This window comes from Thalassophryne amazonica, chromosome 15 (assembly GCF_902500255.1).
Source record: "Thalassophryne amazonica chromosome 15, fThaAma1.1, whole genome shotgun sequence".
Lineage (NCBI taxonomy): Eukaryota > Metazoa > Chordata > Actinopteri > Batrachoidiformes > Batrachoididae > Thalassophryne > Thalassophryne amazonica.
The window spans coordinates 22131139-22157749 of NC_047117.1; the positions used below are offsets into that span (position 1 = coordinate 22131139).

Below are 26611 nucleotides of genomic sequence, written 5' to 3' on the forward strand. Positions count from 1 at the left end.
TCATTACATATCAGTATTAGTCATCTTGGACGTTCACAAAAGTCCCTCAGCTCTACTGTCAGTCACTGTAAAAATCGAACCCCTTATCAGATACACAGTTATGTTTTGCTTGTTTGATTTCTGGATGGAAATGTGTTTCAATGGGAGGGAGGCCAGATGTATCAGCCAGAGTACATGAAATATGAGCGCTCAGATTTGTCTGGTTACCCGGATAAGGTGTGTCCATCGCACCCCAGAGAATAGCAAAGCCTTTGGACAGGAAACAAACTGCATCTAAATAGAATAAGTGTGTACAGCAGTTTCTTGTGGCAAACCTAGACCATTGTTCACATTACTGCCAACCACCCAAAGATGCCATTTCATATTTCACATGGACACACTGGCAGAAGATCGTTTGTAGGAACATTTGCCACCAGATTGTCCAGTGGTTGAACCAAAGAGGTTACAGGTTTGATAACTTGTCTGAGTGATGGGCAGAAAAACAAGCGAGACACTGTGATGAGTGACTGTCGGAGGAGTTTCTTCTCTTTTCACTTCTCTTCTCTTACTTTGGGAGTATTTTTGCAATGTTTTGTTGTATTTTGAATTCAGAGTCAAGGGCAAAGGCGCGACTTGTCCTGCAGGCTTTGTCTGAAGTTCATTTGCACATTTTATTACTTTATTACTTTCTACTGCTGTGAAAAATGAACATACTGTCCACTGACCTGATTTCAGACTGAACACTGCCACTTTCCCTCTTTATACAAATGTAAGTAAGTCCCTTCGGCTGCTCCCTTGTTTTTACTCCAAATCAACATGCAGATCTGAGATGGATGTGTTTTTTATGCCATATGCCCTTCCTGACGCAACTCCACATTACATGGAGAAATGTGGCGGGAGGGGTTTGAACCGGGAACCTTCCGCACTGAAACAAACTGCACAGAGGAGCATGGGAAAAAAGTTTTTTTTTTGTTTTGTTTTTTAGTAAGACACAGTCTTGTTCACTTGTTTGATAAATCACAGAAATATTCTATAGAATGCTCTCTTGCCAAAATATATAATAGCTGCAGCCTTGTTTTTAAGATCCAAACATCTGAATGGACAAAATATCAGAGAAACTTGCTACATGAACATTTGAAAAGTTTCTGCAGATGGTCTGATCCTCATTTCCTTCATTTTCCAACATTAAACTGCTAGTGTTTGACGTGTAAGTGATTATTATCCGTGCATCCACTGCTCCTCTGTATCGTTGTTCCATGAATAAAACACTATTGAGACGAAAGGTTTTCTTTCAAATATAGAAAACGAGTGCCTGTAAAATTTATTTTCTCTTGCTCTAACACATTCGCACATTGACACCCCCCCTCCCCCAAGCACAATCTTGTATATACACCTTTACACAATCACATAAGGCCCCATAGGGCATTGTGTCTGCACAAATGCCCCCTCTTCGTTCCTCCTCTCCTCCTCTCTCTCCCCCTTGACTCGTTTTCAGACATGCCGGCTCAAGCACACTTGGCTGCACACGCTCTCCCCCTGCACTTCCCCTCCCTCCTGCCTTTACATTTCTCCCGTGCGGCATCTCCATGGCAACATGGAAAGAGACCTCTGTCCTTGGCGAGCAGTGTGACTGAGTGGGGTGGGGTTTTTTGGGGTGGGGGGGGCAGCAGAGGATAAGGAGGTCAGTGGGGGTACACACTATGCCCACCCATGTAGCCAGTGCATCGCTAACCTGGCAACAGTAACCGCCCCCCTCGTAGAAGCGGGTTCTGTGTTACAATGTGAGGGGGGCTGGAACAGAGAGGGTTGCTGTCACACAATGAGCAATCAATATGAATTACCCAGAGCAGTCGGACCTCAGAGACACATCAGTAGCAAGGTCGCGCTGAACACTGAGATGGTTGCAGCTTTGAAATTCACTTCAGCACGTTGCCTTGAAGCTCTGGCATATGGCTCCTTTCTCAGGAACTTTGTATAGGGCTCTTTATGGCTGAATACTAAACGTGCACACAGTTGTAAGCCAGGTATTGGGCGATACTGGTTGAATTCTTAAATAACTTTTAAGGATGAGCCACTCCATAAAAGCAAAGACCAGTGGCTACATAAATGTGTGTTCACACCTGTAATTTGTTTGTGTAAAGACGGACCACAGACCAAAGTCTTAGTGTCACATTTCTCACACAGTTCATTGACACACTGCAATATTTCAAAGCAAGTCAAACCATCTAAATGAATGCACCCTGTCCTGTCATTGATCAGAAATATAGTTTATGTTCCTGTGTTAGTCTGAAAACGTGAGGCACTAATATGAGTGCGACAATCAGGTACACAAGTTATTTAGGCAGTGACACAACTTATGTCACTTGGCCTCTGCAGAGCAGCTGAAGCACAAACACATATATCAGATGTGTGCAGTAATAATGTCCAGTTCAATGGCCTTACAATAAATCTTAGTGTACTGAAGCTTTTTTTTTTTCTTTACCTTGTGTTACAAGGATCAGTCAAACTATACTGAACTTTGAAAAGACTGTTGGTGTTTTTATTGATCTACACTGGAATTCTTCTGAAAATTGTGACAATCACCAACAGCTGTGCAGGTATACTTTTTTTTTTTTTTTTTTTACAGTTCTTACAGCTGGGCTCAATGTTGGCTCACAGGTCACCAAGCCCACAGGTGTGCCCCTGCTGGCAGGGCAAATCTGTGCTTACCTAACAGAGTTACACGTAATCCAGTCCAGCATTTTGGCTCATACAGTTTTTGTTTCTGTGTTCTACATGTGAAGCAAAGGCTTTGGAATGTTTGTTACAATTACAAGATGAGTAATGTACCCTGTACGTCAGTTTTTTTTCTCATTATTAGACTCTTCTTGATATCTACAGTAAGATGCATTTATTTTTGTGCACTACGACCTATGGACCTCTCCCAGCTGAGCAGCAACATGCACTTCTGGAGAGCATTTGTTTCCCAATTTAATTAAGGCTGTTCAGAGCGCCTGAACTGTTTCACATACAAATAAAGACTCGCCACCATCCTCCATTTTTGTACTCTGGCTGACACTCCTTGAAGTACTGTACATATTCATCAGTGCTCAATTTGGTCTCTGAGGAAATCCCGAGGCAAACAAATAAATATTTACATTACAGCAGGGACAGTGGAATGGGAACTTTTCAAGTTGCATCACCATCTTGAAACAGAGACTTCGGTTAGGGAGCCTCTCGCTCGCGTGTTTGGCGTCATTAGAAACAGCTTGTTATGATGCTTCATGGAGCGGCTGACCGATCGGTTGTTGTGACGCATCACGGAGCGGCTGACCCATCGGTTGTTGTGACGCATCACGGAGCGGCTGACCCATCGGTTGTTGTGACGCATCACGGAGCGGCTGACCCATCGAAGCTGGTCGCCTGTTAAACGATTTCTCTGAAAGTCAGTGTAAGTCCAGATTTCTTGTTTCATTTTGGCTTCGGTGTCCTTCGTTAGTGTCGTGTGACCGGGGCTTTACATTCGTTGCTAGGAAAGTTCAACAACCAAAATACCAACGTTCTGGGCGCAGTGAACATGTTTTCACTATTTGATTTCTTTGTGTGACTGACATCATTATTCAAACATTCAAAACGCTAGTCCTACCTCCACACTACTCCAACCACACACAAGAAAGTTTCTTGACAGTTCTTGTTGAACGAAACCACATCTCCCTAACCAGAAAGAGTTGTGACGTCATCACACATGCGCACAGGTGCTGCTCTAGTGGCAACTTGAAAATCCCCCATTAGTGTGTGTGTGTGGCAAGCAGGGGGTATGGCATCTCAAAGGTCTCTCCTCATTGTGATGTTGGTTAGGCATCTGTGATGAATGATAGAATCGTTCAACTACCCAGCCCTCTTCGGTGTGCACTCATATCTGCTCTGTACAGAAGAGGAGGAGGGTGGAGGGAGCATGCAACAGGTTGGCCCCGTCTGCGCTGCAGATGTCCAGCAAGAAGAAAAAAAATGCATAAATTTGCCACAGCTCACAGCGATCCAACCACTGCTTTCTGTGCACAAGATACAATTTATTAGCACCATTTGATGAATTAAGTTTCTACATTTGATGAGTTTGTGGGTTGTGCTGGGCTGAGTGCACACACTGCACACTAAATTGTGAGGGACCCTGAGGAAGAGACGTTTTTGTGAATAATAAGCACATGAGTACATTCATTCAGCACAGAATACATTGTGTTCGCTCAGAGATACGTGTGCATGTGCAGGAATGAATGTCTTGGCCGTATGTGCCGAGAAAATTAACTTGTGTGCACAAATACAATCAAGCTGTAGGAATTTTTATATATATATATATATATATATATATATATATATATATATAATAACTGGTACTCATGGTGCTTGTGCATGCTAAAAATTAATGGTGCACAGCAGAAAACACAAAGGAAGCACTTCATAGTAGGAAGCAATGACAGATTGTAGGAAAAGTGTTTCCCTCTGCCGTGCTGTGCATCAATGATTTTTAGCACACATGAGCACCATGAGTACCAGTTATGTGCACCCATATATATATATATATATATATATATATATATATATATATATATGTGTGTGTATATATATATATATATATATATATGTGTGTGTATATATATATATATATATATGTGTGTGTATATATATATATATATATATATATGTGTGTGTGTGTATATATATATATATATATATATGTGTGTGTATATATATATATATATATATATATATATATATATATATATATATATATATATATTGTGACCGACTGGCGTCCTGTCCAGGGTGTACCCCGCCTTGCGCTCTGACTGTTGGGATAGGCTCCAGCCCCCCTCCTTAATTGGACTAAGCGGTTGAATCAAAGATAAACTTTAATTTCTGAGTGTACTTTTTTTTTGGTCATTTTGCAGAAAAAGTCAGCAAAGCCAATAACCATAAGGACAACAACATGGTGGGAATACATAGGTGAGTCAGTGCCACCTTGTATGCTTCTTGTTTTGCTGTTGACAGATTTCCTAAATTTTATATTGCATTGTTTTTTTTTTCTCAGAATGAATTGCATTCATTTTTTTTTCTTTTTCAAAAAAAAAAATGTTTTATTGTCACAGTTGTTGGTTTCATTTGTTGTTTTCTACCTTTAGTCCATTCTTGGATGAGTGCTTCAGACAATCACCCTTTAACTCGCACTCCAAGAACTCTTCACCTGCGGAGGCCAGCTCCTCTGCGAGGGCCACATTCCACGGTAAGGCACATGTATATTACTCACATCACAGGTACATCGCTACGAGATCAGAGAAATTCCTGTGTGTCTCCTCCCACTTTCTTGTATCCATGTGATGTCTTGGCTTGAATTGTTCTGTTTTAGCCACAGTGTTTATTCCAGTGGTAAACAAGACTGTGAAAAATTCAGAATCTCAGCAGTGCAGGACCGTCTGAATTCTCACTGTCCTAGATGACATGAAAAGACTGTTTGAAGTCAGATAGTGACATATTTATCTTCCCTGGGTTGTCTACTTGGGACAAAATTTTCACTGAAGGATTACAGTTGTGGTGGGAAATTTACATACATTTACCACTGACCTGAAAGTCACAGCAACATTAGGGGTTCAGTGATTTATTTGACCTCTGGGGCAAAATGATTGAACTATGTATCTGATATAAAAAGGGTTTGTTTGGCAGCACTCATTGAATTGACCACCCGACTACAATGGGGAACATCCAAGCAGCTCAGTGTTTGAGCATGCATGTTTTTGACCCCTGCATTTATAATTTGGACTCTTGTGCACGAAATTCTGGGAGTTCTTCTTTTTCTGTCAAAGATGCTGCTCCAGGAAAAGCACAATTCAGAGAAATCATTGAACGCCCGTGGCATTCATGTTATTGATGAGTGTAGGTAAATTGGTTGGGTATTAGTTCACAGATGTATGTTGTAATCAACGTTGTGTCTGTGTGTGCATAAGCCCAAGACTATTGATCTTATTGATCAACAATAAGTAGTACAGCAAGGTATAAATATGCACAGCTGGGTGTAGAACATGTGAAATCCATCTCTGTATCACTGGTCTTGTGACCATCAAGCAAAACGGTTAAAAAGGGAAGAAAACAAATATCCATTAAAAGAAACTAACTACAAAACAGCAGTCAAATATAACCCCCCCCCCCCCCCCCAAAAAAAAAGCCCAGACCCTCACACAATTTATATTGTTATGAAAGCACACATTTTCACTATTTACTGGTATTGCACTGTTAGCAGTGCACTGTACTATATTATATATATATATATATATATATATTTTTTTTTTTTTTTTTTATTTATTTATTTTTTTAATACCTCATATAGACAAAGCCAGAATCATTCTTTTGGTGTATTTGGAAATAACAGCACCCAGATTTTTTGTTTTTGTTTTTTTTTTCTTTTTTCATGAGTATGAAGAGGACAATTCTGATTTCCACTAGTCAGTTGAAATTAAAGATGATCTTATTTGACCTACATGAACATTCTTTTCAGAACAAAGCATCTGTCAACATGTTTAATCATTGTGTTTATTGGACTATAAAAAATTAAGAGATGCAGCTATACATAAACGCTCATTACACACCTTCAGTCACACACACACGATCTTCATCACGTTCCTTCAACTGTAAATAAAGCCGTGTACACTGTCTCTGGAAAGTATTCACAGTGCTTCACTTTTTCCACATTTTGTTATGTTAGTCTTATTTCAAAATGGATGAAATTCATTTTCCCCCTTAAAATTCTGCTTTTTGTTAAATTTTTGCAAATTTATTAAAAATAAAAAAATAAAAAAACACGTGGACATAAGTATTCACATCCTTTGCGCAATATTTTGTTGATGCATCTTTGGCAGCAATTACAGCTTCAAGCCTTCTTGAATATGGTGCCACAAACTTGGTGCAGCTGTGTTTGGGCAGTTTTGCTCATTTCTCTTTCCAGCACCTCTCAGGCTCCATCAGGTTGGATGGGGAGTGTCAGTGCACAACCATTTTCAGATCCTTCCAGAGATGTTCAATCAAATTCAGGTCTGGGCTCTGGCTGGACCACTCAAGGACATTCACAGAGTTGTCCTGAAGCCACTCCTTTGATATCTTGGCTTTGTGCTTTGGGTCATTGCCCTGCTGAAAGATGAACTGTCGCCCCAGTCTGAGGTCAAGAGCGCTCTGGAGCAGGTTTTCATCCAGGATGTCTCTGTGCATTGCTGCATTCATCTTTCTCTCAATCCTGACTAGTCTCCCAGTTCCTGCTGCTAAAAAACATTCCCACAGCATGATGCTGCCACCATCATGCATCACTGTAGGGATGGTGCCTGGTTTCCTCCAAATATGACACCTAGCATTCACACCAAACAGTTCAATCTTTGTCTCATCAGACCAGAGAATTTTATTTCTCATGGTCTGAGAGTCCTTCAGGTGCTTTTTGGCAAACTCTAGGTGGGCTGCCATGTGCCTTTTACTAAGGAGTGGCTTCTGTGTGGCCACTCTACCATACAGGGCTGATTGGTGAATTGTTGCAGAGATGGTTGTTCTTCTGGAAGGGTCTCTTCTCTCCACGGAGGACTGCTGGAGCTCTGACAGAGTGACCATGGGGTTGTTGGTCCTCCCTGACTAAGGTCCTTCTGCCCCGATCGCTCACTTTAAATTGGCAGCCAGTTCTAGGAAGAGTGCTGGTGGATCCAAACTTCTTCCATTTACAGTCGATGGAGGCCACTATGCTCATTGGGACCTTCAAAGCAGCAGAAATGTTTGTGTACCCTTCCACAGATTTGTGTCTTGAGACAATCCTGTCTCGGAGGTCTACAAACAATTCCTTTGACTTGGTTTGTGCTCTGACATGTACTGTCAATTGTGGGACCTTATATGTAGACAGGTGTGTGCCTTTCGAAATCATGTCCAATCAACTGAATTTACCTCAGGTGGACTCCAATTAAGCGGTAGAAACATCTCAAGGATGATCAGCGGAAACAGGTTGCACCTGAGCTCAATTTTAAACTTCATGGCAAAGGCTGTGAATACTTGTATACATGTGATTTCTTTTTTATTTTTAATAAATTTGCAAAAATCAAAAAATTAAAATAAAAAGCTTTTTCACATTGTCATTATGGGGTTTTGTGTGTTGAATTGTGAGGGGGGAAAATTAATTTAATTGATTTTGGAATAAGGCTGTAACATAAAATGTGGGGAAAAAATGAAAGCGCTGTACGTACACACCTTAGATTACAACTAGCCAATTTTATCGTTGTGTGGCGTCTTCATCCGATTGCTCTGGTATGTGCACTCCCCCCAGGTTCATGCTTAGAGTTCCGTCAGGCCTTTCTGCATTTTCACACATTTCCCCATCCTGCAAGCCTCTGCCCAGGGCATCCCCTTTCTCCCTCTGCTCTCCTCTTTCCTGGCATGTGAGAACTTCCTTTCGTGTTCCTTTGGCAGTGAGAGATCCAGAGGTTAATTAGCTTGTGCCAAGTTTGCCTGTCCCTCTGCCAGTTAATGAAAATCTGATTGGCTTCTGGGTGTCAAGAGTGTTCTGAAAGTTAATTCGCCAGTCTACCTTTGGTTTCCCTTATGTGTTTAAGCTTCAGGACCAGCTTTTGCTGCTTTCTCTTGCATTGTTGTGCAGTTTTCATCCTTTTCTCTACTTTACATCTTCAGATTCATCCATGTTTGGTGTTCTGTGTTGTTTAATATGTCTTAGTTGTGTTCTTCTCCCTGTGTATATCATCATCGCATTCCAAAGCATTTGTAGCTATAGCTGTATGTGGGCAGACCTTTACCAAACACCTTTTCTATACAAAGGTCTTTTTTTAGTGACCACGTTCATTCCACCTTTCCAGCATTTGCCATTTTGTCTTGGACTCAACATTCATCATCATAAGTTCATTTGTATGTTGAATTCGCATTATCACATGATGTGCTATTTACCTTTAGCATGGAGATGATGTTTTCAGTCTGTTTTTGTCGGCCTGTTATTAGGTTATCTCATAAACAGAAGAAGGAATTTCCAGTAAATTTGATTCAGGACTCCAGAAAGGACTCCAGATTTAGATTTTCAGCCAAGAGGTTTATTTAGAATTTTAGCCATGTTGCTTCAATAATCATTTCCATCAAGGAATATTTGTTTTTATTTATTTATTTATTTATTTACACAAAGTGAGGAAAATAAGTATTTGAACACCCTGTGATTTTGCAAGTTCTCCCACTTAGAAATCTTGGAGGGGTCTGAAATTTTCATCTTAGGTGCATGTCCACTATGAGAGACGGAAATCACAATGTATGATTTTTTTTTTAAATAATTTATTTGTATGTTACTGCTGCAAATAAGTATTTGAACACCTGTGAAAATCAATGTTAATATTTGGTACAGTAGCCTTTGTTTGCAATTACAGAGGTCAAACGTTTCCTGTAGTTTTTCACCAGGTTTGCACACACTGCAGCAGGGATTTTGGTCCACTCCTCCATACAGATCTTCTCCAAATCTTTCAGGTTTGGAGTTTCAGCTCCCTCCAAAGATTTTCTATTGAGTTCAGGTCTGGAGACTGGCCAGGCCACTCTAGGACCTTGAAATGCTTCTTACGGAGCCCCTCCTTAGTTGCCCTGGCTGTGTGTTTGGGGGTCACTGTCATGCTGGAAGACCCAGCCATGACCCATCTTCAGTGCTCTTACTGAGTGAAGGAGGTTGTTTGCCAAAATCTCGCAATATTTGACCCCATCCATCCTCCCTTCAATACGGTGCAGTCGTCCTGTCCCCTTTGCAGAAGAGCACCCCAGAGTATGATGTTTCCACCCCCATGCTTCACGGTTGGGATGTTCTCATCCTCTAAACATGGTAAGTGAAGTTGATTCCAAAAACATCTATTCTGGTCTCATCTGACCACATGACCTTCTCCCATGCCTCCTCTGGATCATCCAGATGGTCACTGGTGAACTTCAAACAGGCCTGGACATGTGCTGGCTTGAGCAGGGGGACCTTGCTGCCCTGCAGGATTTTAAACCATGACAGCATCATGTGTTACTAATGTAATCTTTGTGACTGTGGTCCCAGCTCTCTTCAGTTCATTGACCAGGTCCTCCTGTGTAGTTCTGAGCTTTCTCAGAATCATCCTTAACCCACAAAGTGAGATCTTGCATGGAATTCCAGACCGAGGGAGATTGACAGTCATCTTGTGTTTCTTCCACTTTCTAATAAATAATCATAACAGTTGTTGTCTTCTACCAAGCTGCTTGCCTGTTGTCCTGTAGTCCATCCCAGCCTTGTGCAGGTCTACAGTTTTGTCCCTGGTGTCCTTAAACAGCTCTTTGGTCTTGGCTATGGTGGACAGATTGGAGTGTGATTGATTGTGTGAACAGGTGTCTTTTATACAGGTAACAAGTTCAAACTGGTATAGTTAACACAGGTAAAGAGTGCAGAATAAGAGGGTTTCTTAAAGAAAAATTAACAGGTTTGTGTGAGCCAGAATTCTTGCTGGTTGGTAGGTGTTCAAATACTTATTTGCAGCAGTAACATACAAATAAATTATTTAAAAATCATACATTGTGATTTCCGGATTTTTTTTTTTTTTTTTTTAGATTATGTCTCTCACAGTGGACATGCACCTAAGATGAAAATTTCAGACCCCTCCATGATTGATAGCTCAAAAGGGCAAAAAGGATTTAAAAGGACATTTAAAAGGATTTTTAAAATATTGGGGGAGAAAAGTAGGACTTTTGTCAAACTTGCCTTTCAGCTTTTTTCCCTGATTCCTTTGATCCTGACCCTGTCGTTGATCTCTGATTCTGCTTCTTTGTTCTTTGTACACTGCGGTTTGTTTGTGAGCCAGATATTTTGAAATGGTGTAAACAGAGGAATAGGAACAGAAGAACACAACCTACAGTGCTCCAATCAGTCATAACATTCAGGATCATGATCAGTCATCATTGAGGAGCAAGAAACAAAGGGCTGCATTAATGATCAAAGGCCAGCACTGAGAATCAAAAGTGCCATACGTGTTTACCCATAGGTGTACTTTGGCCGAGATCCAGATGATGACCTGGATCTGGTGGACAAAAATGTGTTTTTTGATAGGGGTGGCCACTAGAATGGACGTGGAATTTGGTTTTGAACTTCAATTGAAACTAGAAGGGAACATGGGGCCTTGGTAGTGGTATGCATTCCCCACATCCTTCGTTTTATAACATCTCTCATTGATTTCTGTTGGTTGTGATTTGGTGAAATGGTGACCTTGCGTGCACCTTGTCAGCTGAAGCCTTTTAAACAGAGGACTGTTGGGCCTTGGCAAAGGCATGGATTCTTTAAGTTTCTTCCAGTAGCACTCCTTATTTATTTGTGTAATGATTGATGTAGTCTTCAAGCCAGATTCTTAATAAATTCAGAGAGTAATGTATAATTTTACACATTCGTGGATTGTGGCGGATTTGCCAATGTTGTTAAATGTTAAACTCAAAGAAAATGTTAAATGTTTTAACCTCCTAAGATCCAAACTTGAACAGGAATTGGGTTTTGGGAAAAGGGTGCCCTTGTATGTGGATACAGGGTCTCAGGAGGTTAATTATGCTCAACAATACTTTGAATGCAGCAGTGAAAAAAAGACCAGTGTATTTAACATGTTTGATATGTTGACTTTTGCATCAAAAATCAAGGAGTGTTCCACTCCACTCGTGCACCATGGGCTACATCCGACTTCTATACGCACATAGTGCTGGGAGTGAGCCTCTCTTTGTCCCACAGTGGTCGGTGGGGCTGTGTGAGTGAAAGCTGGAAGTCTGGAGGGGAGCGAGACCCGTCTCATTTTGGTGAGACGCCCCGTGCTCCTCCCTGGACATTCATCTAGGAGCACCTTAGGGGAAAATCCATGATTACAGTGCGTTATCTTTGGCTAACCTCAGCCCACTTCTTTATATGGAAGTGTGTGTGTGTATATATATATATATATATATATATATAAAATATAAAACAATTTAGACACCTGATCTTTTGTCGTAATTATGAGATCAGTGTTTGAGCTTTTTTTTTTTAATCACCGGATTCCAATACGCTTCCGTAGTTGAGGACCCCAGCAACTGGAAAAGGCTAAGGGGATTCCTCTGTCTCCCCATGCTGCAGCAGATAGGTGGTTGCTTTCGCGATGTGGGAATGGACTGGTTATCTGCCTCCATGGTTGCTATCCAGGGCTCAAGGCAGTTCTGTAGTGTGGTGGATGCCGCACATGTGCATGCTCACAGATCTGACCTGTGTTTCAACACCTATCTGGCTGATTGAGTGTGAGGAACCACAAAAATACACATTGCCTTTGCTGATGTGTTGCTTAGCTGACAGGCAAGTGTTCCTTTAGTGTACTCTTGTGGCGCACAGTTACAACCACACATACACTTACTCACCCTTCTTACACTGGTGAGTCAGAACTGCAGTGAGAAGGGGTTTGCATGATGTCCGCCTCGTTAGCAATAGGATGCTTTAAACTAAAATAAAGACCCCAGCAGCAGCTCATTTAAGACTGTAGACTGCAGTCTTCTGCTTACTTCTGGAAGACTGAATTTTTAAGGGATCATTGCTCACATACAGTGTCCTCCAAAAGTGATGGAACACTTGGTATTTCACACATTTTAATCAGTTTTATTGCCAGTTTTCTTCAGACAAGTCAGGGGATGCATACATGAACATTTCCAAGTCACTGAATATGTCTTGGACTTTATTTACATCAATTATGAAGAAATACAAACAGTATGGCACTCTGTGGTAAATCTGTATGGAGTAGACAGTTAGAAGACCTGAATGTTCAGCTACAATTTGCCAGAAGGTACATCTGAGATACAAGCCTAAATTTGATGTTTTCCTGAAAGAAAATCTATGCTTATGTATTTTGGGTCAAGAATGAATGCCGCCAAAACAGAATGTTGATAGAGCTGATATTTTTGGAAAATTTATGGATATTAGCTAATAACACTGAACAATGGACATTGCTAATTACATTCCAAACTCACATGCCCTTCCAGCAGGGGCAGTAAATTATCTTTATATTAAAAGTGTGTGTGCGTGCATGATTTTATTTAGTATGTTCAATGTAAGTACATAATATAATTGTAAATATGTTAAAAATAAATGGATAACACAAGAAAGTGGTCCATTAAAAAAAAAAAATCAAATGACAAAATAGAATAATATATATTATTAATAGTAATAATAATAATGATAATAATAGTGTGTATATGACAATAAGAACCTGAACAATTTATAAATATATTAAGACAGTAAATTAATATGAAAAAAATGAATTAACAGGAAATAAAAGGGTTGACTTCTTCTAAAAACTGTTGAGGTCTAAAGTTCTGAAAAACATTCTGGACTGGCATGCCATTCCAACTCATTATAGAAACTTTGCTTAATTTATTACCACCTTTGAAAAATGTCAGCTACCAATTTTATAAACACTACCCAATCTAGAGCCCATGGATCCCCACGGGCAACACCCTAGTACTGCCATATAAGATTGCTGGTGTCGTGTACAGAGATGCAAGGTTTCAGACCTTTGCGCGGGGGGGGTCTTTGTTCGATTCTGGATGTCTCATGTTTGTCCAAACAGTAAAAAGCATCTGAATAATTTAATTTCACCTCTGCATGTCTTCATTAATTATGTGAAATTACTGCATTGTCCCATGATCATTCTGTTGTTCTCTGAGCTTTTCTCTTTCATCATGCTTTGTCACATGTAATAAAATCTTTTTCAAGTCAGTGTCATTAAATCGCACATTTCTGGTTTGATGCTGAAGATTTACATTTATGTTAAAATATTTATTGTTTGAAATACATATTGTGATGTGGAAAAAGTACAGGATTTTACATCCTATCACTTGAATAGTTCTATTTGGAAAGAACAACTCATTCTACAAAGTTTAGGGTGATTTTGAAAGGTAGTGCATCTGCACAGAAAATAAAACTGATCAATTAAAAAAGAAGTTTATAGTTAAATCAAAACAAATTACTTGTCTTGTTGCTCAGCGTCATCGTTTCTGTACTTGATCTAATTCAGCTGATGTTGGTTTTGTTTTTTAAGCCAGTTTAAGCCAGCCAGCTTCTTTCAAAAATATGACTCAAAGAAAACTTGGGTCCTTCCATTCTGACATTTCGCAATAAAAGGGTTAAGCACTCAGTGCTGACCAGCGGGAACGTACATCAACTTTTAGCATTTTGTGAAGTGAAATAGTTAATAATATCATACTTTTGAGGTTATTTTGGGATGTTTGGGACATGTGCCCAGGACCTTCCTTCCTTATAATTTAATCCTGACAGGCACAGACGAGCACCACAAGATAGTGACAACTTGCAGTTAAATTGACGTGCAACGTCTGGATGTTGCTTACAGGCAGGAAAACCTGAATTCATGCAAGAACCTTTAAATTGGAGTAAATTATGTTCATTTAACAGAGTTCTTTGGTAGATTAATTATGGAAGATGAGAACTGTGTAGGGTTTTTTAAATAAGCAACAAAAAAGTTGTAGGGTGACAACTATTGCTCACATTCTAGTGACTATGTTCAAACGATATATGGTGCAGCTCTATTTCTTACTGTGGTATTCAGGAAGTGGAGAATTGGTATCAGCGAGTTTTACATGGCACATAAAAGTGGATAATATACCAGCTTTTCTGTGCCAATAATGGAAACAATAGTAAGTCCGTACTCCGCTGCCATTCCCGGAGACGGACTGAATTTCAGAATATATTTAAGAAACAGTAATTACATGTACCTGGGTGGTACCCAGTTTGCTTTTTCTGCATTTGATTGGCGTAAAAGCTCATGAAGGATAGATAAAATTCAAATTTCAGTCATGCAGCTTCAACAAAATTAACATGCATTCAGAGAACATGTCAGTCAGCAAATGGCAGCGCCGTGAACAGTATAAGTGTTTATTGTGTCGTCATCTTTTCCAGAAGCATAATTCACAGCCTGTGTTCCATTTGCAGGTACTGTTGTGGATATTCTGGTCAGCAGTGAATCATGAATTTTTTATTTCCCCCCCCCCTCGCTCTTGTGTTTCAGACTTAGAAAAGAATGATGGGGAGCAGGGAAACGGGATTGCCATGTGGAGACAGAACGAACAGCTCTATCCGTGTCCCGTTTGTGGGAAGGTGTTTGGTCGACAGCAAACCCTTTCTAGACACCTGTCTCTACACACAGGTAAACACATACACAACAACATTGCACGTGTGCACCAGCTGTTTGTTTTGTGTTTGCGGTGCTCAGTGTCTGTAAATAACGCTGACTAGACCAGATTACCCTCCCTTCAGAGAGATTACCACCCTGATTAGTCTCAGTGGGAAAACGCCCATCTAATTTACTGGTTCGAAGGATGCTTCACAGAGGACGTGCACGCACACAGAGTCCAGCCCTCCAGTAATTCTGGCACAGCTACAAATGGTTCCCACTCCTCAGGATGATGCTGTTCACTCCCTTGTGTCCTGATTACACAGTGTTTTAAAACTTTACCCCTCAGAACCAGCAGTCGCTCCCTGATGCCGGACGCCCCCATCCTCTCCAGTCCATCATCCAGCCCAGTTATTTTTTTGGGGGGGGGGGTGGGATTCTAGCAATTTAGCACTGAATTAGAAGTTGATGTAACCTATTTGGGACAACAGAAAAATCACAAACAGATTCATGTACAAAATGCCCTCACACAATTGGTGATGCTCTGTCTCTCTCTCTCTCTCTCTCTCTCTCTCTCACACACATGCACGCACGCACGCACACACACCATCTGAGGAGACTGTTGGCTGGGAACAGCTCGGCCACACCACAGAGAGCAGAAGCAGGGGCATATGTCAGTGTGATGGTCTTTTTGGTATCCCCAGCGACATAAAGGTTGCCTGGCTTCGTGTCCTTGGGGCAAATTGTGCATGTGGGAGAGAGTGTGTATTTTCTTTTTTTCATGAAGGCACTTGATATTTACACATAGGCAAGCCTGTGTACAGTTACATTCACGATGCATCCGGTTGTCTCTCTCAACGTGTAGTCAGAAACCAAGTGTATTTCTGGCCATAGGGTGTTTGGTGTACATATCTGCATGTTATGGGGATGAAGTGATTTTTCTGGTGAACATAGTTACTTACCAACAATACATGGTAGACATTTAAGATTAACGCCATTTGTTGTGCACATTTGCATATTAATAAAGGTAAAGTGTTTCTTTCCTCAAACAGTCACTATTTGAATATTTTTCATCATTTTTAATTTCTAAATTTGTGTGTATTACAACATAACATAAATAACTTCATATACAATTCTACAGTATTTTTTGACAGCCATAACTTAAGAATGTTAGTCACAGTATGTGGTGTTGAAACACCTGCAGTGTTTCCTGTAGGATTGCCTTGTTTTCCCAACGGTCAGGCCCAGAAGACAACACTGGACCTTTTGAAATTTCCTCATTCAATTAGTACATTTTTAAGCTTAAATAATAAGTGTTGAGATCATGTGTCCTACCAAAACTATGTAAAGCCACTTTAGACACTTAGTAATTCTGTGTTTTAATTGTACTCTGGGCACATAGTTTTAAATGGCTAAAATAATTTTTGTTTTGTGTGTGTGTGGTTTTTGTTTTTTTCACTGTTTGCTGTACAGTAAGATATGCTTTTGTTATAATGCTTTTATTGTCAAGCACATTCAGTAGCTTTACACATTTAACTTTAATATCTGCAACAGCAAAGATGATCAGAACTTTTGACAGACTTGATTCTTATCACTAAAATGTTCTTTCAGACGATTTTAGGCCTGGTGGCACTTGGCTGACAGCTGGTGTCCTGGCGAGCCTATAACATGGAGAAAGCCTGTGATAACTCAAGTGCTTATTTGCAAATGCTGCATTTCATCAAAGTTCTTGGGTACTTAAAATCTGGCAGGAAATTTGCCATTTGAGCTGCATCTTGGTTTATTATAGTGTGTTGTTGAAGCTGCTGTTTTGCCATCTTGTGATATCCACAGGAATGTCAGAGTGACAGGGTTTGTCATATATAATTAACTAACGTTGTGCTCAGATGAAGTTGAAGTTTGTTAAAGTCAGGTTTAAAACAGATCCAAGGCAGGTTGACTTGCTGAGATTGTGTGTGTGGGTGTGGTGTGTGTGGGTGTGTGTGTGTGTTCCGCTGCAGAAGAGAGGAAGTACAAGTGTCACCTGTGTCCTTATGCAGCCAAGTGCAGAGGTAACCTCAATCAACACCTGACCATCCATTCTGTCAAGCTGGTCAACACAGACACTGACCAGATCGTCTGTGCGGTGACCGCCGACTCTGCTGAGCGGAACAACTACCCGTACCACTACAGGTAGTACTAAAACCAGCACATACCAACATGTTCACCACAGCAGAAGCCAATATCACAGAAGACCATTGGTCCAAAAAAAAAGACTTTTTTTATTGATGACTATGTGACCTGATGTCCAATTAAATACTCTGGTATTTTGTTCATTATTTTCTCAGTATTTTTTTTTTCTTCTCATTTTTGTTATTTGCGTGTATGTGTGTGTGTGTCTGCCATTTTGTGTTCTCTCTTCTGCTTATATGAAAAAGAGGTGAATCTTGACATATGTGCTTTGTGGAATTACTTTTTTGATATCCTTTTTGCAGTTATATAAAGGCTAATGGTGTCTTATTCTGGCCGCCGTCCTTTCTTTTCCTCCTCTGTTCTCTGTCCAGCTGCCATGTGTGTGGTTTCCAGACGGAGCTGAACGCCCAGTTTGTCAGCCACATGTCGCTCCATGTGGATAAGGAGCAGTGGATGTTCTCGCTGTGCTGCAGCGTGTGTGACTACGTTTGCATGGAGGAGAACGGCATGAAGAACCACATTAGTACTGTGCACGCAGGTAAGAGAGTGACCGATGGTGGGCAGGAATCCTCCAGTCATGAGTAATCACAAACGACTCCGCTGTGCCTCAGTGAAATGTCTCAGACCTCTTGTTTTTGCAGCCTCCTCAGAAATGTTTTGAATAGTGGCAAAGTACAGGATTCATCTTCGGCAAATGAGGCTTTTTCAAAATTGCTCTCACATGTTGCAGAGTGGGTGGCAACATTTCCCATCATGGCTCTTGTTCATAACACAGGCTGGAAATACTGTGCAGTCCCTGACGAATTTACAGTACACATTTTCTGTCGTTTTCTTCTCCAACACATTAGATCTATTTTGCCATCCAGCAGGTGGCAGGCACATCTTTGAAATATTACATAGGCAAAAACAATATACATTAAAGTGCATCAAATGCAAAAAGATTTGTTCTCCTTATATGTTCTTTAATTTGGTGACTTGTGTCACACATTTTATTGTTAACAAACTGGAGAGGGTGGAATCATTTATTTATTTATCTATTCACTTACTGCATTTTACAGAGGGCATGAAGAGTCTTTTCCACAGTGGTGGTGGCCAACCGGTTAGTGCGCTTGTTGGCTTTTTCTGCCCGTGGTCCATGTTGTCAGGAAAGGCATCCGGCATGATTTGCTGTGATGACCTTTTTTATTTTTTATTTTTTTTTGGGGGGGGGGCTGCTGATGGAACTTACCTGCACTTTTTTCAAAGTGTATGAATAAATTTAACTTTATCTCCAAATAGTGCAAGTTAATTTGCTTTATGAAATTAGAGCAATAAATAATGAGCATAAATATATAAAAATAAGAGGAAAGTTAATAAGTTATAGTGTATGTGGTGACACCAGGGGTCAAAGTGCCACATGAGGCACATGCAAAAAAAAAAAAAAATTTCTTTGTTTTTTTTAATCTACTGTTATGGTTAATATTATTATGGGAGTTTTAAAGACTATTTAAAATTAGTATTCTGTAATTTTAACAGAGTTAATTTGTTCCAGTCTTTTTGGAATTATTTTTGTTGTTTCTAAAAGTCAACAGTATGTGACTGGGATAGAGCTAAATAAGTAGTCAAATTCTTTAAGCTTGTTATTGGAAATGTGTCTTAATTGTTTACAAATGGAGTGCATCCTTCACAGTTGTGTTTTTACGAAATGGAGGTTACTCATTACTTTTACACAGACGTAGGATTAATTTCTTTGCATGGAAGATGCTGTTCTCTATGGGATTGCTTCTGGACAACATTTTTGTGCCTGGTACCTTTCCTGGTACAAACCCTCTGTGTACAGGTTTGATACGTGTATCAATTTGAGCTTGTTTGTACTCTGATTAAATTAAGTTGCATATCTTGAACTGTAGACCCACACATAGATGGGCAGAATTTACACAAGCTGATATTCAAATGTATGTAAACTCCAGATGGCCATCAGATTCTAACCTGGTACATTTCAGTGTCATTTCAGAGGACACGTATCAACAGCTTTGATCTTCACAACTCGAGTTGGACTTTCAAAGCTGGGGGTTTGACCCTCTTGGTTGAAAAGTTGTTGTTTGTTTTTTTTCTCCCTCCAAAGCAGCTTTGTCCAGTTTTTTCTTTGACTTTTTGCTCTGCCAATATTCTTAAATGTGTGTGTATGTGGGTGGGATTGTCCAGCCCAGACAGCTGAGAGGTCTTTCAGAGGCCGCGGTGGCCTTGTTTATCTGAGCAGGTTGGTCCTTATCGTGCCTGGGGGGGGGGAATCAATACGCCTTGGATTCTTTGGAAACGAGGTGGGTTTATGATGCTACTGTGGCCATTTTTTAACTCTTCGAGTTGAGCTGGGCATTTGTCTAAGTCTTGCATGACAATACACAAGAAATGCAGTCAAGTGCCTTACGGTTCCCTCTGAATTGTGGTGTACAGGTACAGGGCAGAGTTATCCTGTGACCCTGTGCAAAACAAGAAGACTGGGCCATTACCAGTGATGGCAAATGTGGCTATCGGACCTGTAGTCCACACAAAATACTTTATTTATATTAAACCTCGTCATACTAATAGTATTATTATTAACAACAACAATAGTCAAAACATAGCATTACTATGAAACACTCTTGTTCAGCAGCTTTATTATATTTTAAGTGTTGCTTAAACTCATCATTGTATTTTTGGGGCAATATTTGTTTCTTTGTCACAACCTCTTGTCAAAGAACAGGTAACTCGGCGGGATAAGGAGTTAAGGTACCAGTATGTAGACCTGGGTTTGATTTCCCTTCATGCTGTCTGTGATGAGACAACTTCTTCTTGATTGACTCAGTCCATCCAGCTTTAAATGGCTACTGACCTTGGCTGGATAGGTAGCCTGTCTTAAGCAAACTTTTAAGGACAACCTCAAGACCCATTTGTACAGGCTTAACTAGTTTTATGTTATTGCTGTTTTTAGTTTCTGTGTTTCTCAGAATTACTGTAAAGCACTTTGTGATTTTATGTTGGAAGGTGCTGTACAAATAAGCTTTACTGACTTACTTAAGGTACCTTGACACTTGCATGAATTTGATCCCTACACTGGCATGTAATCTGCTGTACCGGAGAGTAAACTTATAAACTGTGCGCGGCTGCGTGCAAGTGCACAAAGAAAATTTTCAAAATCTCTGGTACGCATTAATTTTGCTACACGTGAACATTGTGCAAACTACAACCCCAATTCCAATGAAGTTGGGACGTTGTATAAAATGTAAATAAAAACAGAATACAATGATTTGCATTGTATTGTGATTTGCATTGTATTCTGACACAATGACTGCAAGTCATTGTCAGTGTAGTGCAGCTCATCTGAGCGATTATGACAAAATGTTAGCTACAATAAACATATTTTTACAGATACTCATAAGAAGGAATGAAAATGCAACTGTTTTACCAAGCCATAACAATATAGATATTACAAATAATTACCTTTGAGACTATTCCAAATATGTTCTCCACGTCATGAAGCACACTAGGAAAAAAAAAGTCCCAGCTGTAGAAAATTCCTCTGATTCCAGGAGTGATTAGAGGTGGTTTCCAAAGTCAAGTTCTGAGAGCAAATGATTAATCTGCTACGAAATAATTATTTTATATAACAGAGCTTCCAGTGGCGTCCAGCAGATCAAATTGGCACGAAGAATTGCGTGGCAGTGCAGGGGTCAAATGCGTGCAAGTGTCAAGGTGCCTTTACTTACTTACAATGGACTGGTTATCCCATCCAGGCAAGTTGTAAATTAATCCGCTTCACACTACGGAATCTGGGGATAGGCATGGGCACCAATGGGCTTCAGGACCTATGAAGGACTAACTTCTTTTTCTTTGACATGACCTCTGTTCAAAATTTAAAATAATGAAACAAAAGATTTTAAAATTAGCATAAAGTAACCGAAACTTATATCTATAATCATGAAAATAGTGTAATCCCATTAGCACCAAGTTGGCAGGTACAATTCAGTTTACTTATACAGCTCCAAATTACGACAAAGCTGCCTCAAGACACTTCACACGAATAAGGTCTAACCTTACCAACCCCCCTGAGCAAGCACACAGGTGACAGTGGTAAGGAAAAACTCCCTGTGATGATGTTGAGGAAGGAACCTCAAGTATACCAGACTCAGAGGGATGACCCACTGCTTAGGCCATTCTAACAGTTACAAGGTTTGTACAAAGATTTACCAAGCTGAAGAAACAGGAAACAGAAAAACCAAATTAGCCTACTTTGTCTTAACAGACATTTGTGTCATCAAGTTAAAATTCTGGGTAATTTATATCCATTCAGCCGGGTATTTTGCGTCACTTCTGATGGACAAAGCCCCCTGTTGCCACAGTGGCAATACGTAGATACTACGGTGCGTGATCTCCTGTGATAAGCACTGGCTAGATTTCATTTGCACGTTTGGGAGGATCGTGAACATTCTGCCTCTGTTGACATGCACCCTGAAAACAACACTTTTTCTTTTCATTAATGTCATGAACACTCATTTACAGAAGAATGTAAAAGAGAAAATTTAATGTTTTTCAGTTAAGGTGTACTTCAAGGTCAATGCACAACAGCATCCTTTTTCTCTCTCTCTGCTTATATTCTGTGGCATTAGCCTTTTGGATATCGTAAGACAAGGCAAGTAGACAATAAATACTGCAGCAGAAGAGATAAGCTTTTTCAAGCTGGTTCAATACTGTATTCACAATGCTGCCAAGACTCTGCTGTAAATGACCCTGGTGCATTCAGATTTGATTGAAGGTAATTAATCATATCTTCTATTACTTTGATTCTTTGTGTTAAACGTGTGTGCTGCATGATTAAGGTGGTGTGTGTTCAGTGCTTGTATTAAAAAGGTAGATCAACCATTTCACTCCATGTGCAGCCTTTTCTTCTCTTTTCAGTCCCTCCTCAGTGAATGCCCTTTGTTGAGCTGTGCCCTGAGATGCTCCCGCCATCTTAGCTCCTTCGACCATGACCCACGCGCCTCACCTCTCTTTCTCTCCCCCTCCCCTTCTAAATCTCTCTCTTTCCAGTGAATTGCAGACTTAGAGAAGGGGATCAATAAAAGCCCACTGCATTTTGATTGGACTGGCAGCAGGGCTTCAGTTGGAGAGCAGAACGATGCAGCAGAGGCTGCTTGTATTCCGCGTGCATGCTAATGTGTGTTATGTACTCGATGTAAAGCAGGCAGGCCACCCAACACCATTTTTTCTGCATTAGGTGTGCAGTCTGTAGCTTTTCACACATGATGTCATTTCAGAATGAGCTGGGTTGAATCTGCACACGTGTGGGTAACGCAAACAATGAACACGAGAATCATCGTTTGTCACTTTGTGCATTCTTGTACCCAGGTTTGAACTCAAGGAGTCCACTAAGTGAGACCAAGAGTACCTCCTCTTCCCTCTCAGCTCTCAGTGATTCACTCAACAGCTCTGAGGGTGGCGATCTCGCCCCCAGTAATGAAGAACTCAAGAGTCTGCTAGCCCCGCCCTCCTCTGCAGGTAGCCAATCCAGCTCTGGAAGCCACTCAGGATCAGGAACTGAGGAGAAGTCTGAAAAAGGCAAGAAATTGTAGGATTTACTTTTCAATCTGAAATACCTTGATAAATATTACAGGATTTAGAGTAGGTAGCTCAGTGGGATAAAGAACTGGACTAACAGTATGTAGACCTGGGTTTGATTCCAGGCCATGCCACTTGTGTGTCCTTGGACTAGATACTTTATCTGCATTGTCTCTCAATGAATACCAGTGTTTCTGATGGAACCAGACTTTTTATGAACAGTACATTTACATGATTAAATAACAGTGTAAACCACAGCAGCCAAGTCAGGGGATACAAAGTCTCTAATAAACATCTTCTGCTAAAGGATGGTAGTGATTACAAAATAAAATGTTACAATTATTTATTCTTTGGAAATTTGTTTATACTGGGTTGATGTCACAATGTAGTAATTATCTTGTAATTGCGAGACACAATTATGAGAGTTTAAATCATAATAGGGGGATTGTATACCTGCCGTATTGGATTTTGGCCACGCAGGGGAATGTGGGAGATGTATGCCTGCTGCAGACACACTCAGGAAATCAACAAAAGGCTCAAAATGGCAGGGATTACTTGTGTCCTTGCATGCTTCACTAACCATCTCAGGGATAAATGTAATGTTTTAGGTTTTTTCCTAAATATGCAACACTTAGAAACAAGTGGATTCGCAGTAATGGAAGGGCTGGAAATAAGCGCAAGTTTAGTAAGTTCAAGATGACATCAACCCACAGAGTCTGCAGCAGCCAGAAAACGTACATGGTGGACACACCAACGGTTTTTCCACTCAAGCCACTTCCATCAAAGCCACCTATATAGTAGGACAAAGCTGTCCTGCCGCATTTGAAACAACTCTGAAACTTGAAACATCTTTCTTTCCCCGGAGGTTCAGAGTCCCATCACTCACACAAAGTAATAACTCCTAGAAGCAAGTTAGTCGGGACTCACCTTTCTATCAGATCCTTTTTCTTGTCTTTTAAACTTGCAATTCTGGACTTTAGCCATCTTTTAAGTTCTGCTACTGTTGCTGCCATGAATGGTGAGTTAGTAATAGCTCCAGGTACACCTTCTGTGTCCAAAATTATGTTAAAAGTACCGCATCCCTCTTTGTTGATATACATGGATGGCGGTGTAGGCATCCAGATTAGCCCATGATGCATTGCGTGAGGGCTGCTTCTGGACATGCGCACTCCCCCTATTACAAGGTAGGTCTAAGTCATAGCAATGACCTGAAACATAATTATGTAATGTTAAGTCAAAATTAAGAGCAGCTCAGTTACACTTAGGAGCCAGGAGAAGTCATAAGTATGAGAGGCTAATAGATATAGTAAAACACTCTTAAACCATCATCGTATAAACCAGATATTCGCACTCACCGGACAAAAGCAAAAGTCTCAATACTTTTGCCTGGTTTTCCCTGTAATAAACACCATATACTAATGCTCTCCAGAAGCATTTACTGGAAAAAAGTCTCAAGTCCTAAATGACATGGTGAGATGCTGAAGAGCTTCGCTCGTTTGTGTCTGCGACATATATATATTACATATAGTGGGTTTTGTCCATTTTATACATACAACAGATTTTGATTATAACGGACAAAATTCGCTGGTCCACCTGAATCCCTTATATGTGTGTGTTTTTTACTGTATTTACAAGCTGTAAAATCAGAATTATTTCATTTTTATAATTTTATTAAAATAAAATTTGTGTGGGCCTGATGTTGGCCTTGCATCATAGACACCTGTGCCAATCATCTCAAGCTTCGCAGAGGTACCATATTTTCCAGGCTCGCTCTCTCTCTCTCTCTCTCTCTCTCTCTCTCTGTATATAATTAAACTTTTTAATTGATTATACATATTTAAAACATTACATTTAGCCTTACCATAGACTAGTCATCCTCACTGTCCTCTGGCTGTCCCATAAAGTACAAACTTGAGTGTTTAAGTCTGAAGGTTATTCTCTCTTTAGTCAAGAACCCTGGTCTTTGAGTTTGTGAACATGATTTATTAATTTCACTCATTCTCTAAAACCCTGGACATCCTTCTCATTCTTCTTGCTTGAAGGCAGTTAGCATGCAACTTAATGGAACATTACTGCATTACTGCCACCTTCTGCTGTGGAGTGTGGATCAGACAGTTCCTCATTCATATCGGTATACAAGAGCAAATTGTCATGTGTGGCTGTAGGTGGTAATGCAGTATTTTAAATATATAGGTTGCTTTGAAATATAAGTCATAGGACAGGCCAGATGATTTTTTTTTTCCATGTGTAACAGTCTGAATTATTTTGGCTTCTCCCATTTTACTCAGGGCTGCCACAGCAGATGTGGTATGGCTCTGCATGTTGATTTAGCACATTTTACATTGGACACCTCTCCGATACAACTCCAGATTTACAAAGAGAGTGACGTCAAACCAGCGACCTTCCTATCAGAAAACAAGCACTACTGTGCTGGTCAGAACTCACGACCCTGAAAAGACCTGCTAATGTTACAAAATATCTGAATAACTGATTATCTTGTGGGACTGAACTCTTCCTCTCCTCCTTTCACTCTTCTTCAGGTTTCGAGTGTGTCTTCTGCAATTTTGTGTGCAAGACGCGCAGCATGTACGAACGACACCTGCAGATCCACCTCATCACACGCATGTTTGAGTGCGATGTCTGCCACAAATTCCTGAAGACACCCGAGCAGCTGCTGGAACACAAAAAGTGCCACACCGTCCCCTCCGGAGGGCTCAAGTAAGGAAAGCAAGTACAGACAGATGTTCCTATCTCCACCCGTCTTCCCCAACATCACCCACCCTTCACTCATTCACTACACAAAGACACACACACACACACACTCTCATCATATTCACAGACTAATGCTTGGAGTGTGCTCATGGCTTTGAAGGAGAACTGAAGTTTGTATTTGGAATCAGTTTGAAAATGGACACAAATATCCCAAAATCCAACAGTGGTTTCAGTTATTTTATGTTACATGCGCCGTATGTATTGTAACATGCATCAGGTCACTTCAGACACTAAGCATTTAAAGTGTAACTGTGAGGGCTGGGATCTAATCCCAGTCAGTTGGCTCATGTTTGAATTGTGGCTCAGGCTACGTGAGTGTGCGTCAGATAGTGAAAATAAAAAAAAGCACGACATGGCGACTATCCAGAGACGATGAGGAAGTTACCAGGTAGCCGTAGGCAGTGTTGCCACAGTTACTTTGAAAAAGTAATTCAATTACTGATTACTGATTACTCCTTGAAAAAGTAACTTGGTTACTTTACTGATTACTCAATTGTAAAAGTAACTAAGTTAGATTACTAGTTACTTTTTTAATTACTTTCCCCAGCTGCCGACAACAACCCTCTGCCACCTCAACATGACAGTAATACTTGTTTTGCCAAAACTCACTTTATAGTCACCCTTTTGTGACTTCAATGAAAATAAATACTTGTCTTATGAAAAGTAAAATAAAGATCTCTTTCTTGACCTCATATTTAACTGTTGACAACACTGTACCAGTAAAACTTGCAATTTCTAACCTACATTGTTTATAAATGTAACTATTAAATTCTTTCTAACATTTAAATTCTCTGTAAACATTTTACTTGTCAAAATTATTATTATTATAAGTAGTATTAGTAGTTGTAGTTAAAAAAGGCTTCAAAACTAGACCTTTAGGGTTGTTGTGGGGGGGCACATCCTTGCCCCACGCCCCCATTCCATCTGGATTCGCCCCTGTTTTGGCATTT

At 40.3% G+C, this 26611-nt stretch overlaps 1 protein-coding gene across 4 annotated transcripts in view; it reads left to right on the forward strand.

The window, feature by feature from the left end:
* znf827 (zinc finger protein 827) overlaps nt 1-26611 on the forward strand; it is a 195781-nt gene that overhangs the window by 152091 nt on the left and 17079 nt on the right. For 2 of the 4 annotated variants that reach the window (XM_034188773.1, XM_034188775.1), the window contains exons 7-13: nt 4905-4959; nt 5136-5236; nt 15039-15176; nt 17144-17315; nt 17687-17853; nt 22680-22889; nt 25430-25607. In XM_034188773.1, coding sequence (XP_034044664.1) covers nt 4905-4959; nt 5136-5236; nt 15039-15176; nt 17144-17315; nt 17687-17853; nt 22680-22889; nt 25430-25607 — 1021 coding nt within the window. Of the gene's footprint in view, nt 1-4904; nt 4960-5135; nt 5237-15038; nt 15177-17143; nt 17316-17686; nt 17854-22679; nt 22890-25429; nt 25617-26611 lie in introns of all 4 variants that reach the window. The other 2 variants (XR_004565337.1, XM_034188774.1) reach the window with 2 other exon arrangements.